Genomic DNA, 15,889 nt, shown 5'->3' with positions numbered 1-15,889 from the left:
CAAACACACTTTTCCTCAGGCATTCGAAAACCTTACTGGTGCATGGGAGTCCATGCTGGATTTCATCGTCAATGTATGCTCACAACGAGAGAAAACTCCCACGGTATGGGAAATGATCCACATTATCCAGTGATCTTGATCGTTGGATGGCAGTTTTGTGTGGCAGGAGTAGGCTGGTAGGGGACCTTGGTTTTCCGGATCTTTAGTCTGAGGCCCATTCTCTCACATGCCTCAGTGATGTACTGACGATGGTTTGTAACTCAGCCTCAGAGCGTGTGCGCACAGAGGCGCGTCTGCGTACTACTGTTCAATGACAAGAGTTTAGGGCGGTCTTGGTTCTGGCCTAGAGGCATCAGAGGTTCAACAGTTTCCCATTGTCTGGTAGGTTAGCTCCACTCCAGCGGGGAGATTCCGAGTGATGGCATAAAATGTTGCTGCAAGGAAGATGGAGAAGAGCATTGGTGCGATGACGCAGCCCTGTTTGACACCAGTTTGCACACATATGGAGTATGTGGTGGTTCCATTGGTGAGGATCATGACTTGCATGTCATCGTGGAGCAGGCGGAGAATGGTGACGCATTTCTGCGGGCAGCCGAATTTGAGGAGTATGTTCCACAATCCCTCACGGTTGACAGAGTCGATGGCCTTCACAAGATGAAAGGCGGCCCTGTACAGAGGTTGATGCTGCTCCTTGCAATATTCCTGTATTTGTTGCGTGAAGATCATATCCATTAAGCTTCTTGATGGGCTGAAGCCACACTGAGACTCAGGGAAGAGCGTTTCAGCCACTGGGAGGAGGCGGTTGAGGAGTATTCTCAGGATGACCTTTCCCGTGGCGGGGAGTAGAGAAATCCCTCTGTAATTTTCGCAGTAGGCTCAGTCTCCTTTCTTGAATATGGTCATCATCTGTCCTGTTCTCTTCCTTCCAGACAAGGATGATGAGGTTGTGGATCCTTGTCAAGAGTGCCTCTCTGCCGCATTTTAATATTTCTGCAGGGATTCCATCTGCGCCAGAGGCCTTGTTGTTTTTCAGCTGTCTGATGGCTTTTTCGACCTGGGGTTGGGCTGAGATGGTAGTGGGTAGTGTGTTGCAGGATGGTGTAGAGGGCACTTGTGTCGAAGTTTGTGCCTTGGTTGTGGAGGTCCTCAAAGTGCTCTCTCCAGCGGGCGTTGACTGCTTCTCTGTCTTTGATGAGCGGCTCCCCGTTTTTGGCTCTCAGTGGGGTGTGTCCTTCGGTAGTCAGACCGTAGATGGTTTTGAATGCAATGAAGAAGCCGTGCACATTGTGGTCATCAGCAAGTTGACGAGTCCCTGCGCTCTTTCCACCCACCATCTGTTCTTTAGGTCGCGAATTCTCGGTTGTACCTCAGCCTTCAGTTGCCTGTAGGCTTGTTTCCTCTCTCACTCGAGGTTCAGTGGAGCTGCCAGTTCAGCAACGCATAGCGTTTGTGGTTGAGGAGATCCTGGGTGTCCTGATCATTCTCATCGAACCAGTCTTGGTGTTTCTTGGTTGAGAGCCCGAGTGTCTCCTCGCAAGTGCTGATTATGGTGGCTTATAAGGCGGACCAGGTGCCGTGGCATTCTGCGGCTCTGGCTCATTGGTTGTCACCAGGTTAGCTGTGAGGCACCAACTGAGCAGCTCTTTCTTTTCACAGCCAAGATGGCTACCCAATGTATATAATCGTACATTCCACTTTCAATCCCATTGAGATGGAGATGGCATGTCTGCAAAACCCAGTGGCAATGACCTTAAAGCAATGTGAATGAATCATATTTCCTATTCCATTAGTCCAGCATTCAGATGCTTGACTGGGTGGAGACAAACCAAACATAAATCACATGAACAATAATGCCCTAAGAGGGCGACTGCCCAAATCTGACTTAATCAAGTTACAATTGAAATGCACAATCATGTTTGAATAACTGGTCAGTTAGAGAGAGTGGTTCCGTGATGAGTCAACTCTTTACATGTTTGACACACATTCTTACAGCAAAACTGGTGACACGCAGCTAAGAAGTTGACAGAGATCCTTCTCCTTTCTCCTGACCCAACTTGTAAGCTTTTGGGCTCTGTCTGCTATTATTTGACTCTCTGCCCACGTGCAGCAGAGATTTTAAGGAAAGAACTCAACTCCGCAGCTGTCTCCAGAAGAACAGAATGATCATCCACCTACAGTTTTGAACCTCTTGGTGGCCGGAAACAGAAGACCACCCATTTAAAGCAGCAAGACCACCGGATTCAGCTTGAAGCCAGCCGAGTTATCAAGCTACAGACTGCAAACTCATTTAAGGACTTTTAATTTTACCAATCTATTCTTCCGTCTCCGTAACCTTTATTTGTGTATGTGATGAATTTGAGTGTCTGGGTATGTGCAAAAGTCAGTGTGTAGTATGTTACTTAGATCAGCGTAAGCATAATATACTAGTGGCTTTCTTCATTAAACTCAAGAACGTCTGTCCTGTTGGTCGTTGCATGTAAACAGTTAACTGGCATAATATACACAGGCATTTTCAGGCAAAAATACTTGTTGCAGTCAAACAAGGAGGGGGCCATTTTACCCTCCTCACCTGATCACAACAGTGAAAACATGCAGTACAATTTTACCATGTAACATGCACTCAGATTCTTCTGGATGACAAGGACGAATACTTTAACAATCATATCTCTCGAGACTAACCTCTCTGAAAAGCTTAGTCGGTGCCACAACAGCTTTTTCCTCTTCCAAATAAGATGCCCAACTCCAGGCTTTTCTCTTTCCACCAAAAGTTAAAGCTGCAGAAAAATGGTATTGAACACCCAAAAGTTTGGTATGTAAAGAGTTTGATATACATAACATACTTTGTGTCAAGTTCTTCATTACATAAATAAATTATTCAAAATTGAACTACATGCCAACTATTTTAAAATGGTTAACAAAGATCTATGCCAAACAATGAGTGCCATAATAACAATTCCATTGTTTCAATGACAAAATCATCCAGTTGACAATTCAGCCTGGCCCAGAGAATTTTCTTTCCTTGCTGCTCTTGTCCTTCCATCCAATCCCCAAACAAGTGCCTTTGAGCACAAAGTGCTCCACCTACTGCCTCAGACAAACGCCACAAAGTGGGTCAATTGTAACAAGATCGGGGCAGTTCTTGTCTTATAAGCAGCCTGCTTTTATTCTCAAATAGGACAAGGTGTTAAAACCAGCACCCCACCCAACCCTGAGAGTTTCCAGTGACATATCCTTTGACTATCAAAGTTCAGAAGTGAACTCTTGCATAAACTAGAAAGCAAAGTTGCTCTAAAAATGATATATGGTAAAATCAAAAGTGCAAAAAGCAGCATAAAGTTGCTCGATTGCTGGAAATTATTAAATCTATGACACTAACTTACCAAGCTTTCACTGTAGCCCATCAAGCCCCAATAAAAATAATTTTAACAAAGAAAAATAATAGTTTTTAAATTGTCCTCAGCATCTATGCAGTTCTTACTCTGTTTTCAGCTTTATTTCTAACCAATTCAAGTTTGACTGCAAAGTAGAAATCCCAAGTATTAGTGGTTTGGCATGCTACCAACTAATAATTAGCATCAGAGTGTTTGTTGTGCATTATATTGTTTCGTATCGACTTACTTTGCTTTAATAATCCAGAGTCGCCTTTTCTTTTTCTCCGTGCTCGGACATGGTTGTTCTGAGTTACTTTCAGCACCTTCAGCTCTCCCGGTTTCTCTTCCTAAATTGCATAAATGACATTCTGTTCAACTCGTCACTGGATTACACTATACCACTTTCTCCTGGTTTTGAAGTTTCCACTGACCATGCCAGTCAGCAACCTTAAATGACAGCACCAAAACTAAAGAGTCTCATCCTCCCCACCCAATCCTCAGAAACCAGAAAAAAGAAAGCAGATTCAATTGCCTGGCCACTATCCTCCCAGCCAAATGTGTCATGCCAAATAAGATGGGTGGATCAATGCACTCCATTCACAAGCACTATGTAATTAAAATATAGAATGGTCCCAATTTTTAGGCTCACCACCAGAAGAAGGTGCTGTAGTAGAATTTACCCACAGAAATATGTAGCATCCTGATATAAATATGAGGTATGAATGGGTGGGACAGGCACTAAACAGAGCAGCATATGAACAGTTCATAAAGGAATCAGCACAGATATATTCAGAATACTACAGACATTTTCCAATTAGTTGCCTTCCCATCCATGCTCTCACACCCCAACAATCCCCCCCCCCCCCCCATTTAACAACAGATAGATGAGTTGACACCACAGTAGAATTGCCATATATTCCACCGTCCTAAATGGCAAGTTACTGTTGGTTCAGTACTTGCAACTTACTGGCATTAAACAAATTTGGTCAGGCCCTCAAATTTCCCACCAAGCACACCCAATAGGCCATACAATTGCTCTGCCTGTCAACTTCTTAAAAGTCTGCTTATACTTCAAATCATCACCACTTCACAATATACGTGGGTCGGGTACACGTGTTAAAAGTACAATTTTAAAAGTCTATTGATAAGTAAAACATTTCAGTTTTTTGCTCATTTTCACCGTGGTTCAGTGAAAACAAGTTATTAATGGCAGAAATAGAAATTCAAAGAAATTCTTTTGGAATAAATTTTCAGAATCTTTACCCCTTTTCTGAACTTCCAGGTACCAAGTGCCAATTATTGAATTACAATTGCAAGTTAACATGGGTCCTGAGTCTTCAAAGTTGAATTTCTCTCTTTATCAGTCAACTTTGAGCACTATTTCTTGCATTAACAGCATATTGCAAGAATAGAGACGTTTGTTATTGAAGCAAGATGCAGCTTTATCAAAAATTGTACGCCAATTTGAAATACCTCCATACCGCAGCATTTAAATCACGGAAAATATCTAGTAGGACTTGTAATGCAGAACAAGGCCAGCAGGGCGGGTTCAATTCTCGTACCGGCCTCCCCAAACAGGCGCCAGAATGTGGCGACAAGGGGCTTTTCACAGTAACTTCATTGAAGCCTACTTGTGACAATAAGCGATTATTATTAGGAAGTCCAGTAAAAGCAGGGAAGGCCTGAGGTCAGGTGACAGACAAGGCACATCATCAGGTTTTACCAGAATGCAGTAATACAGATCTGCTGCACCAATTACCAAAAATTGGAATAATAGAAAGCTCTTTCTAAAGGTGATACAGGGCCATCTTCTTCAGGGAGACCTGCAGGCAAGATCGGATGGTTATAGCCATTGTTAATAGACACAAACATCACCACCCCACTTCATCTATATGTGCCCAAATGTTCAGTGTTAGTACAGTCACATCTGCAGCATCAGCCAGCTTGCTGGCAACATTAGATCAAAACAGATAGGACCAAAAACATCATCAATCTTGCCACTGACCAACAAAAACAAAGTGATTGGCAACACAATTCCCAGAACATGGGGAGGCATCCATTGCACGTGCAGGCCTAGATAGTCACAAAGTCGTGGAGACTTTGCAATACATCCACAATGTTGCTGGGAACCCGGAACCAAATCCCACCCCCATTTTTGATGGATCTTATTACGAGGGAATGAGGCTGGCCATGCTCACACATGGTTAATCCAAACTCAGCTGGGCCATTACTGCCAAATTCAAATAGACCCCCCATTGACGCTGGAGAAAGGGCTTTATTCCGCAGTGTGAATTTTTTGGGTCGACATTAATGTTCAAAAGACGGATAAGGTCTGTGGAACAGTTACATTATTTAAATAAGTCTGCCCTTTAAAAATAGAATCAAAACAGCCAGCCTGTGTCTGAGATCTGAAAAGGAATGTGCTTTCAGTTTCAATAGCAGTTTGTTGACATAATCCCATGTGTTATCATTGTAGCATTATTACTACTTGACTGCTTTGCACAACCTATTATCGTTGCATTGGGGACTATAGGATCATAGTTTAATTGGCAATTCAACAATGCTATTAAAATCTTTGATATGGGTTTATCAATGTTAATATTATTTGAAATTCTATAAATGTGTTAAAGGGGTTTTCATGAATGCAAGTGTTTATGTAGTGAGTCCAATAGACATTTAGAACTTTATTCTATTTCATCCAAGCTTGGCTCCTGAGGTTTGTCTCTGGTGGATACTGGATGAGTTAGTATAGAAGGAATAAGGGCAGGAAGGGCAAAGGATGACAGTGTAATGGTATTGTCACTGGACTAGTAATCCATAGACCCAGGGTAATGCTCCAGGGACCCGGGTACAAATGCCACCATGACAAATGGTGGAATTTAAATTCAATAAAACATCTGAAATTAAAATCTAATGATCACCATGAAACGACTGTCATTAAAAAAAGCATAGTTCAAAACTGTTCTTTAGGGTATGAAATCTGCCATCCTTACTTGATCTGGCCTACACGTGACTTCAGACCCGCAATGTGGTTGGTTGACTCTTAACTGTCCCCTTAAAAGCAATATGGGGTGGGCAATAAATGCTGGCCCAGCCAGCGACACCCACATCCCATGAAATAATTTTTTTTAAAAGGTGGTGGTCATGAGTTTGCACAGGGGCTAAGAGGCTATGGTAGATGGGAAATGAGTTCACATGTACAGGCACGGGGCGAGGAGGTGAAGAGTGAGGACAAGAGAACCTAATACTTAACAAAATAACTGTGATAAAAATTCCAAAGAATCAAGGTTGGCCTTTTAACCAGCCCAGCTCAACAGGTTCAATTTCACCCCTACAGGCAATCCCCATGCTCCCAGAATGAAAATCATGCCAGTCAAGGCATCCCCCCCCCCCCCCCCCCCCCCCACTCCCCCCAAACCAAAGATGGGTGCGGCAACTGTGCACACCCATTTTGGGAGCAAAAATCTAGGCCACAATACCTGCCATGATATCTTCCAAGGAGTTCCACAACAGCACCAATTCATACAGATCTGTATCTTCAAAGCAGCTGTCCCAAACCACCTTCCCCCATATTTTTCATGCACTGTTTCTCAAATTCCATTGGATAGCCTTAGATTATCTCTCAGGTAATGGCTCCTCCAGATGTGTATTTTCTGCCAACATCTTGGCTAATGGACCTCAGTCAAGACAATAGATTCATGCTGTTTCAGTTTGAAGTAGACCAGAGTTGTGACATGTCACCAACTGGATTGCCTGGCTTCAATGCATGCTTTTTTGTCAACCTTTTTTTCTTCTTTTGCCAATATGAATTCACTTGGTTTTATAACACAATCCCTTAATATAAAACTTGGTGAAACAACATGATCACAAATCTTGAAATATAACCACAGTGCATTCCCACTTGGCTGGATCAATTTATCTAAATGACAAATAATAGGGGACCCTGTGGTACGCCACTGGACACTGGTTTCCAGTCACTAAAGCAGCTGCCAATCACTCTGTCTCATGCAGCTAAGCCAATTCTGAATCCACCTCATCAAATTACCCTGTATCCCATGTGTATTTGCGGACCTTATTAATGGTTTTGCTGAAAACCATGTAAACTACATCAACTGCACTGCCCTCATCTACACACCTGGTCACCTCAAAACATTCAATCAAATTTGTTAGGCATGGCCTCCCTCTGACAAAGCCACACTGACCATTCCTGATCAACCTTATCTCTCCAAGTAGAGATAGATTCTCTCCTTCAGAATTTTCTCCAATAGTCTGCCTACCACTGATGAGCGACTCACTGGTCCGTAGTTCCCCCTCTTTTCATCTTCTTCCCACCCTCCTCCCTTTCATTTGTTTAAACCCCATTATATTTGTAACTTTTTCATTTCTGATAAAAGCCTTTGACTTGAAACATGAACTCTGTTTCTGCCTCCACACAGATGTCGCCTACCCTGCTGAGTATTTCCTTGTTCTTATATCAGGTTTCGAGCATCTGTAGTATTTTGAATTAACATTCAAATCATTGCCACTTATTTTCCAGGAATGCCCCCTTGAACATCTGCTCTTCTCCTTCATTGCTTTCAATTTCCCTTCTCCTGTTTGATCAGTCATCCACTAAAATCTGCTTTGACTGTGATATCTGCTCCCTCAGCAACTGTGGTTGAGGAGACCAAACACAAATCAGGTGACCGCTTTGTGGAACAACTCCGTTCAGTCTGCATGGTATCCTGAGCTTCCAGTTGCCTATCGTTTTAATTCTCCGTCTTGTTCTCATGCTGACATCTCTGTCCTCTGTCTCATGCACCGTTTCAATGAAGCCCAACATCAACTCAAAAGAACAGCACCTCATCTTTCAATTAGGCACTTTATAGCAGTGATTTTCAAAGAGGGGGTCGCGACCCGTGGATGGGTCACCAGATGGTGTAGAATGGGTCGCCAAAACGATCCCCAAATATCGTCTGACCATGTTCTCTCTAGATATATTCTCACTGCATTACAGTGTATGACCGCGCGAGGCTGATGTTGAAGCCAGTCCCGCAGACTTCCTTGCCTCTCTGGGCCAGAGTGTAGTGGGGCAGTTTGCAGTTAGAGATCTACAAAATTCTCTTTGGGTGGTATATCCTGCTACTGCATTCAGCGTCAGGATCTGTAGTATTTTTTGAGTTCAGTATGTCACTAACAAACTCCATGGGTCTTTTATCATTCTCTCAATTACGCTCGACATACAGCCTCTTCCAGCCCTACAAGCCCCAATGACCACTCCTTTCAATTCCATAAGACCATAAAACATAGGAGCAGAATTAGGCCACGGCCCATCGAGTCAGCTCCGCTATTCAATCATGACTGATATTTTTCTCATCCCCATTCTCCTGCCTTTTCCCCATATTCCCTGATCCCCTTATTAATCAAGAACCTATTTATCTCTGTCTTAAAGACATCCAGTGATATGGCCCCAACAACCTACTGCAGCAAAGAGTTCCACAGATTCACCACCATCTGGCTGAAGAAATTCCTCCTCATCTGTTTTAAGGATCGTCCTTTTAGTCTGCGATTGTGTCCTCTGGTTCTAGTTTTTCTTACAAGTGCATACATTCTCTTCACGTCCACTCTATCCATGCCTTGCAATATCCTATAAATTTCAATAAGACCCCCCTCATACTAAACCCCAACGAGTACAGACCCAGAGTCCTCAACCATTCCTCATCTGGCAAGCTCTTAATTCCAGGGATCATTCTTGTAATTCATTTTTTCCAATTAAGGGGAAATTTAGCGTGGCCAATCCACCTAGCCTGCACATCTTTGGGTTGTGGGGGTGAAACCCACGCAAACACGGGGAGAATGTGCAAACTCCACACGGTCAGTGACCCAGAGCCGGAATCGAACCAGGGACCTTGGCGCCGTGAGGCAGCAGGGCTAAGCACATCCTTCCTTAGATACGGAGCCCAAAACTGCTCACAATACTCCAAATGGGATCTGGTCGAATTGTCTCGAATTGTCCTTCAGGGACGCTTTTTTTTCCCATCACGTCCCCCATCGCTACCCACCCCCTCTTCCCAGTCCCCAAGCATCCGTCTCTGCCGTGTGGCTACAGGGACACCATCAGCTGAATCGGTTCCTCTATAGCAAGGACTTTTGCATATACCTTTATCGGGGCTTGAACTGTTCGCCAAAGATGGCATTAGCTGACGACTAAACTACACTCGTGTACGGGAGCTGGAAAAATGTTGCAGGTGTATAGACTGGAATGTGTATCTACACTTTGCATATTGGTCAGCTGAGGAGTCCCCAGCATTGTATTTTTAAACATGGTTTTCAGTCTGTTACATAATTACCTGGGAAATGGTTCTGACAGGCATCCAGTGACGTTCTGTCGGATAGTTAGGGCTCCTGTTTCTGAACTTGAAGTTTTGAGTTTAATTTCTGATTTGAGGTTGTGTTAGGTTTTGAATGCGTGAACATGACGTTAAAACTGTGCAATACTCAGCCTATTAATCTTTCCAGCGCTTGCATGCAATTTTCCAAATGCTAACAATGGGTGTGAAGATATAAAATAATCAAATAATCCTGGGTTACACCCTTTAGCAATGTGTCAGGGTGGAGTTATCCTTTAAAATGAAACCGCAGCTCAATTTACAAATTTGCATTTAAAAGTACAGAGGTGCCAACAATGAGTGTGACTTTTTAAAAAGTGACTATTGAGAATCTTTTGTGAATGTGGCATGGGTCGCGATAGTCGGTCATGCTGTAAACAAGGTCACTCGAGAAAAAGTTTGAAAAACACTGCCTTATAGCATTCTGGGCTCAATGAGTTCAACTATTTTAGACCGCCATTTTTACCCTATTTTGTTGCTTTTTACTTGCAGGTTTCAGTTTTACTCTTCTTTTTCCTGGTTTCTGATTTTACATTGGAGCTATTCATCAACCTGCATTCACACCTCCCCCAGACATCTTTTGCTCTTCGTGTCTTGACTTGTTCAATTGCCATGACTTCTGGCCCTGAATTACCAACTCTTTTGTCATTTAATCGCTCCTGCTTTTCATCCTAACACTAGTTTCCCTTTTGTTCTTTTTTCACTTGCTTAGAACGTATGACATTTCTAAATTTCCCAGTTCTGATGAAAGGACATTGACCTGAAAAGTTAACTTAGTTACTTGGTTGGTATTTCCAGAAATCTCCACATTTGATACTATCACACTCCTCTCGGTTATCAGCGAAGTGACAGAATGAATTGTGCAGAGCTATCAAGTCGCACTTACTCAACCAATACACTGCTCACCAATGTGTGTTTGGGTTCTGTCTGGACCTCTTGGCTCCAGACTTTATGACAGCCCAAGACCAAGCAGGATGAAACAACTGAATTCTGGAGGGGAGGAGAATGTGACTGCCTCAGTCATTAAGGCAGCAGCTGAGTAGATTAGCGTTTCGTTCCAAAAACAGTACAATTGACTGGCGACTTCAACCACAGCAAAATAATTGCTTGTCACAAGTAGGCTTCAATGAAGTTACTGTGAAAAGCCCCTAGTCGCCACATTCCGGCGCCTGTTCGGGGAGGCCGGTACGGGAATTGAACCCACGCTGCTGGCATTGTTCTGCATCACAAGCCAGCTGTTTAGCCACTGTGCTAAACCAACTAAAGTGGACATGGGGCGGGATTCTCCCCTACCCGGCGTGACGGGGGGTCCCGGCGTAGGGGAGTGGCACCAACCACTCCGGGGTCGGGCCTCCCCAAAGGTGGGGAATTCTCTGCACCTTTGGGGCCTAGCCCCGCGCCGGAGCGGTTGGCACCAGAAGACTGGGGCAAAAAACCAGCACCGGCGGCCTTTCAGGCCCGCCGCCCGGCAGCAGGGCTGGCCGAAAGGCTTTCGCCGGTCGGCGCATGCGCCGGCGGTGACGTCAGCGGCCAGCTGCCGCTGACGTCACCAGCGGCGCATGCGCGATGTGGGTTTCTCTTCCGCTTCCGCCATGGCGGAGGCCGTGGCGGCGCGGCGGAGAAGGAGTGCACCTAGGCACTGGCCCGGAGTCTGAGCGGGGGGCACCAATCGCGGGCCTGGCCACCGTGGGGGCACCCCCCGGGGTCCGATCACCCTGCGCCCCCCCCCCCCGGACCCTGGGGGCCCAGTCGCGGCGCCGTTCCCACCGCCACCAGAGGTGGTTCAAACCTCGGTGGCGGGAGAGGCCTCCCAGCGGCGGGACTTCGCCCCATCCGGGCCGCAGAATCGCCGCAGGGGCCTCGCCGATCGGAGTGGCGTGATTCCCGCCACCGCCAGTTCCCGGGTGGCGGCGAATCTCTGCCACGGCGGGGCAGGATTTTCGGCGGCCCCAGGCGATTCTCCGCCCCTGCTGGGGGTCGTAGTATTTCACCCAAGGTCTTTACAGCCTTCATACATCATATTACAAAGGCAAGTGTCAGATGTGCACGATGCTAAATAATGATTTTTAATCCACCAGCTGTAAACCTGAACTGAACTTTTAAAAACAGACATTTTGATAGAGACGAAAATGACTTGAACTTAAAAGCCCAAGATGGTTAACACTAATTTGAATTACTATTGTTCAATCTGCAAAACACAAAGACAATGACTTCAGGGGAATGTGAAGAACTCATCTCCTCTCTCATTAACATGATATCGATGGCAATCATCTGAGGTATTCAACTGTTGGAGACAGGTTAAGACTAATTGCTTGGACAATGGGACCCTTGCTAAATTAGTCCCCAGACATGAGCTAACCATGAGACATTTGGAAAACACTGACAGTGTATTCTTTCTTTAATCTCCCTGGCAGTTGAAGGAAGGTGGTCATATGAAAAGTCAAACTTTGTATATTTTAAATATGTTTTCTCAGCAGAGCTGAGGGCAGCATAGGGAGAAGACCCAAGTCTCCTCCTTTTTTTCATTAACCCAACAGGTGGGTGTTAAGTCTCATTTGCTGACTGTGATCACCCAGGCGCGTCCTCCTGCAGACAGAGATTTGTCAAAAGAAACCAATCCAGCACCACCCATCTCCCGAAGAACAACTAACCCCGGCATCTTTAAACGGAAGCATCAAGACTATCAATTCAGCCTGAAGTCAAGTCACCAAAACTGCAGGTTATTATGCTCATTTACTTTTTATATTTTAAAAAGGTTCTAACTTGGCCGAACTATCCTTCTGCACTTTGTATTTTGTCTTTGTATCTGAGTGTCTGCATGCGTGCGGAAGTCAGTGCATATTTTATTATTTTACTTTGATTGATTTAAGTCTAATAAAGCTGATGTCTTTCTTCGTTAAACTCAGGAAAGCCTGCCCTCCTGTTTTTTTTTTAATAATCACAGCGTGTTAACAGTTAAGATTCCAGAGAATCCCGACAGTGTAGAAGGCGGCCATTCGGTCCATTGAGCCACACCGACCCTCTGCAAGAGCACCCTAGCTAGGTCCAACCCACTGCCCTATCCCTGTAATCCTACCTAACCTCTACATCTTTGGACACAAAGGGGAAATTTAGCATGGCCAATCGACCTAACCTGCACATCTTTGGACTGTGGGAGGAAACACCCGCAGACACGAGAATGTGCGAACTCCACACAGACAGTTACCCAAGACTGGAATCTAACCTGGGTCTCTGGCATTATGAGGCAACAGTGCTAACCACTTTGCCACCATGCTGCCCATAGTACTCACTGAGTTGCAAAGTATATCCTTTCCAGGAAAAAAAACCTGTGATGGTCAAAAAGAGGAGAGGGTAAAGGGTGAAGCCACTGACCCCCTCCACACCTGGTCAGAACACAACAATTGGAGACAAAGGTTCGCAAAGTTGTGAGATTTGCATGTGACTTCATGAAGTCATTATTGTGGTTGTATAATTTTTGTTGTCATATATCATGGCAAGATTGCCTCCAGCATTGCCTCTTTTAACTCCCCACAATAGCACAATACAACACATTATATTGAAAAGGAAGTCAGACATCCAATGTTCCAACTCAACTGTACCACAGACAGGCAGAGTTTTGTAAAATTGGGATTCTTATATAAATTATTTCATATAGATTTCCCACGAGAATTCAGTTATTCCGTATATTTAATATTCTTAACACAAAATAGCCATAAACTTGCACCCAGCGGTGTACAGTCCTGACCCGTTGGAATTGCAAGAGTTTACTGCTCACTGATCTCTTCCGGAAACTGTTCAAACCTCCACTGGCTGGAGCTGCATGGGCTTGCAGCAAAAGAGTCCGTCCCCTCAGGTCACAGTGCAGTGCAACACCAGCGAGCTCAGGGAGGCCAAACACCCTTTATATCTGCACTAGCTGCAGGAAAACAGATAGGTTTAAAGGTTCAACTGTAATTGAAAGACGAGGAAAATTGAATGGAATTTGACTGGCTGGGAAGAGGCTGGGGTTGGGTCGGCGAGAGATCAGAAGGAGTCAGCTGGGAGGTCCAAGTTTTGGGTGGGCACCTCAGTCGGACCCGCGGGTTTGGACGGAATGAATTCCACGCAGCTCAGGGTCGGACAGGAAGGTATCCCATGCTGTCCCCGGTGAGTGTTTAAAATAGACACTGAAGTTGGAAGTGGTTTTATTTCTTCAAACTCTTTCAGAGTAACTATTAGCATAACACCAGCAGAAACAACCAAAGTTTACGATTTAAATTGCATTGTGGGTGGTTCCCTGCGCAACTGTACATGGGAAGCATTTCTGGATAATTGTAGTGCAAATCCGTACCTGGGATCTTCCTAGAGGGATTCCCCAGCACATTTTTTGGGTGCCCCTCAACTCTGACGCTGGGGAGCCAGGAGGTTACGGCCCAATATTTAATATTTCCAATATATCTGCTTTGTGCTCATTAGCGGATTTGTAATAATTTACACCAAATGTTTTTAAATACATTGATCCGTGAAGGTTTTACAGGATTCGAGTTAACTAGAAATGGTTCAATGGTTTGAGGAAAATTAGTTATACGTTTGTTAGCTGGGAGCACCCCCATCTCTACCCACCCCACCCTAACCCCTCCATTTTACTGAGTTTATCCAGGATAATCTCATTGTATTCTGTGATAAGAGGAGGAGGTATTTAAAGAGTCAACACTCTTGACAAATATTTATAATTCCAGGGCATTCATTCTTCAAACATAGCTTTCATTAATCTGTGCAATAAGCAAAAGTGTTACAGATGTTTTCCCAAATGGAAAGGAAGAAACAAATACATACAATATCCTCCTCTTCATCCTTCAGCATCTCTCCATTTTCTTTAATGTCACCTTTTGCAGTTGAAGCTGGTTTTTGCCTCTTTTTACGATTGCCTCTTGTAACTTCTTCGTTGTTGCACGTTGATGGTTCCTTTCTCAAAATAGATATCCTGAAGTGAAATAAGCAGAAGTCAATATGTTAAATAAAATTACTTTCTCCTTACGGAGGCCCAAAATTTCAGTTAGTCAGGTGACTCTGGAGCCCTTTCAAAATGTCAGGCGAAATCTAATTCCGCGATTCCCACCCCATTCCCATTTCCAGCCATTTGTGACAGCACACGATAAGGATGTGGGCAGCCCCGACGCCGACTCCATTGCAGTGGTGGGCAGCGTAACCCCCGCCTCCTCTTCCCCACAATTGAGGTTTCTTCGGTGTGAATGGGTGTTGGGGGTCTCTCAGAAGAGTCGTGAACTATGGGGGGAGGCGCAGAAGAGCCTCAGTCCCAAGGAGGGGGAACCCAAAACCAAAAATACACAGCCATCCAGGGGCTGGATTCTCCGATCACCGACATCACATTCGGCGATCGACCAAAGAATCTCCACTTATGCCAGAATCTGGGACACGCGTTCTCACACCATTCGGGGACCTCACATGGCGGCTGCGGACTGAGTCCACAGTCTGGGGGAGGGAGGGGGGGGGGGGGGGGGATGAGCCGTTCCACTGGCAGGGGGGGCTTCTGTGGGAGCACGGCTGGTTACAGAGGCACAGGTTTTGGCAGGCCGGGTCTGCGCATGGCCGGCGCCATGTTGCACCATGCGGCCTCCGCAGGTCGCCACCATGCGCATGAGTGGCCGCAGACCCGGCCATTCTCCAGCCGTATCCGCAGGTAAAGCCGGGACTCTACGCGCTGTTAGTCCCCCACCGGACGGATGATCGGTGCGAGGGCGACACTGACATTCTGGTCGTAAGACCAGACGGATCCTGCAAACAAAGCTGCAGGATCGTAGAATCCAGCCCACGTTCTTTCAGTTTCTATTGTTAAATGATACATTGAAAGTCGATATTTTTTTTAACTGCAAAAAATTGATTATTGTCCTGGAAAGACAAGTATTCATCGGCTATGTGCAAGTGTTGATATGCATCAGAGCACCTTTACCATTGGGGAAAAAGTGCAATTGTGCATTAAAAACTGCTTGTAAACTCTTTGGAAGTGATTTAATCCCAAGCCCTTTGAATTAGGGGGAAAAATACCTGCTGCTGGAGTGCATTAATTAACAGGCATCTTGTATAGCTTTAAAAAAACATAGCTACCTTTGTTAAAATTTTAATAGGCTTGTGAGCTGCAATGGGTTTTTA

General features: G+C 45.0%; 1 protein-coding gene across 8 annotated transcripts in view; it reads right to left on the bottom strand.

Moving 5' to 3' along the window:
• l3mbtl3 (L3MBTL histone methyl-lysine binding protein 3) overlaps window positions 1-15,889 on the bottom strand; it is a 189,090-nt gene that overhangs the window by 122,195 nt on the left and 51,006 nt on the right. For all 8 annotated transcript variants that reach the window (XM_038799815.1, XM_038799810.1, XM_038799814.1 and 5 more), the window contains 3 exons: window positions 14,555-14,702; window positions 3,619-3,718; window positions 2,680-2,774 (listed from right to left, as the gene is read on the bottom strand). In XM_038799815.1, coding sequence (XP_038655743.1) covers window positions 2,680-2,774; window positions 3,619-3,718; window positions 14,555-14,702 — 343 coding nt within the window. The remainder of the gene's footprint in view (window positions 1-2,679; window positions 2,775-3,618; window positions 3,719-14,554; window positions 14,703-15,889) is intronic.

This window comes from Scyliorhinus canicula, chromosome 6 (assembly GCF_902713615.1).
Source record: "Scyliorhinus canicula chromosome 6, sScyCan1.1, whole genome shotgun sequence".
Taxonomy (NCBI): domain Eukaryota; kingdom Metazoa; phylum Chordata; class Chondrichthyes; order Carcharhiniformes; family Scyliorhinidae; genus Scyliorhinus; species Scyliorhinus canicula.
The sequence above is the reverse complement of the archived record's forward strand: the minus strand, read 5'-3'. Positions and strand labels throughout refer to the sequence as shown.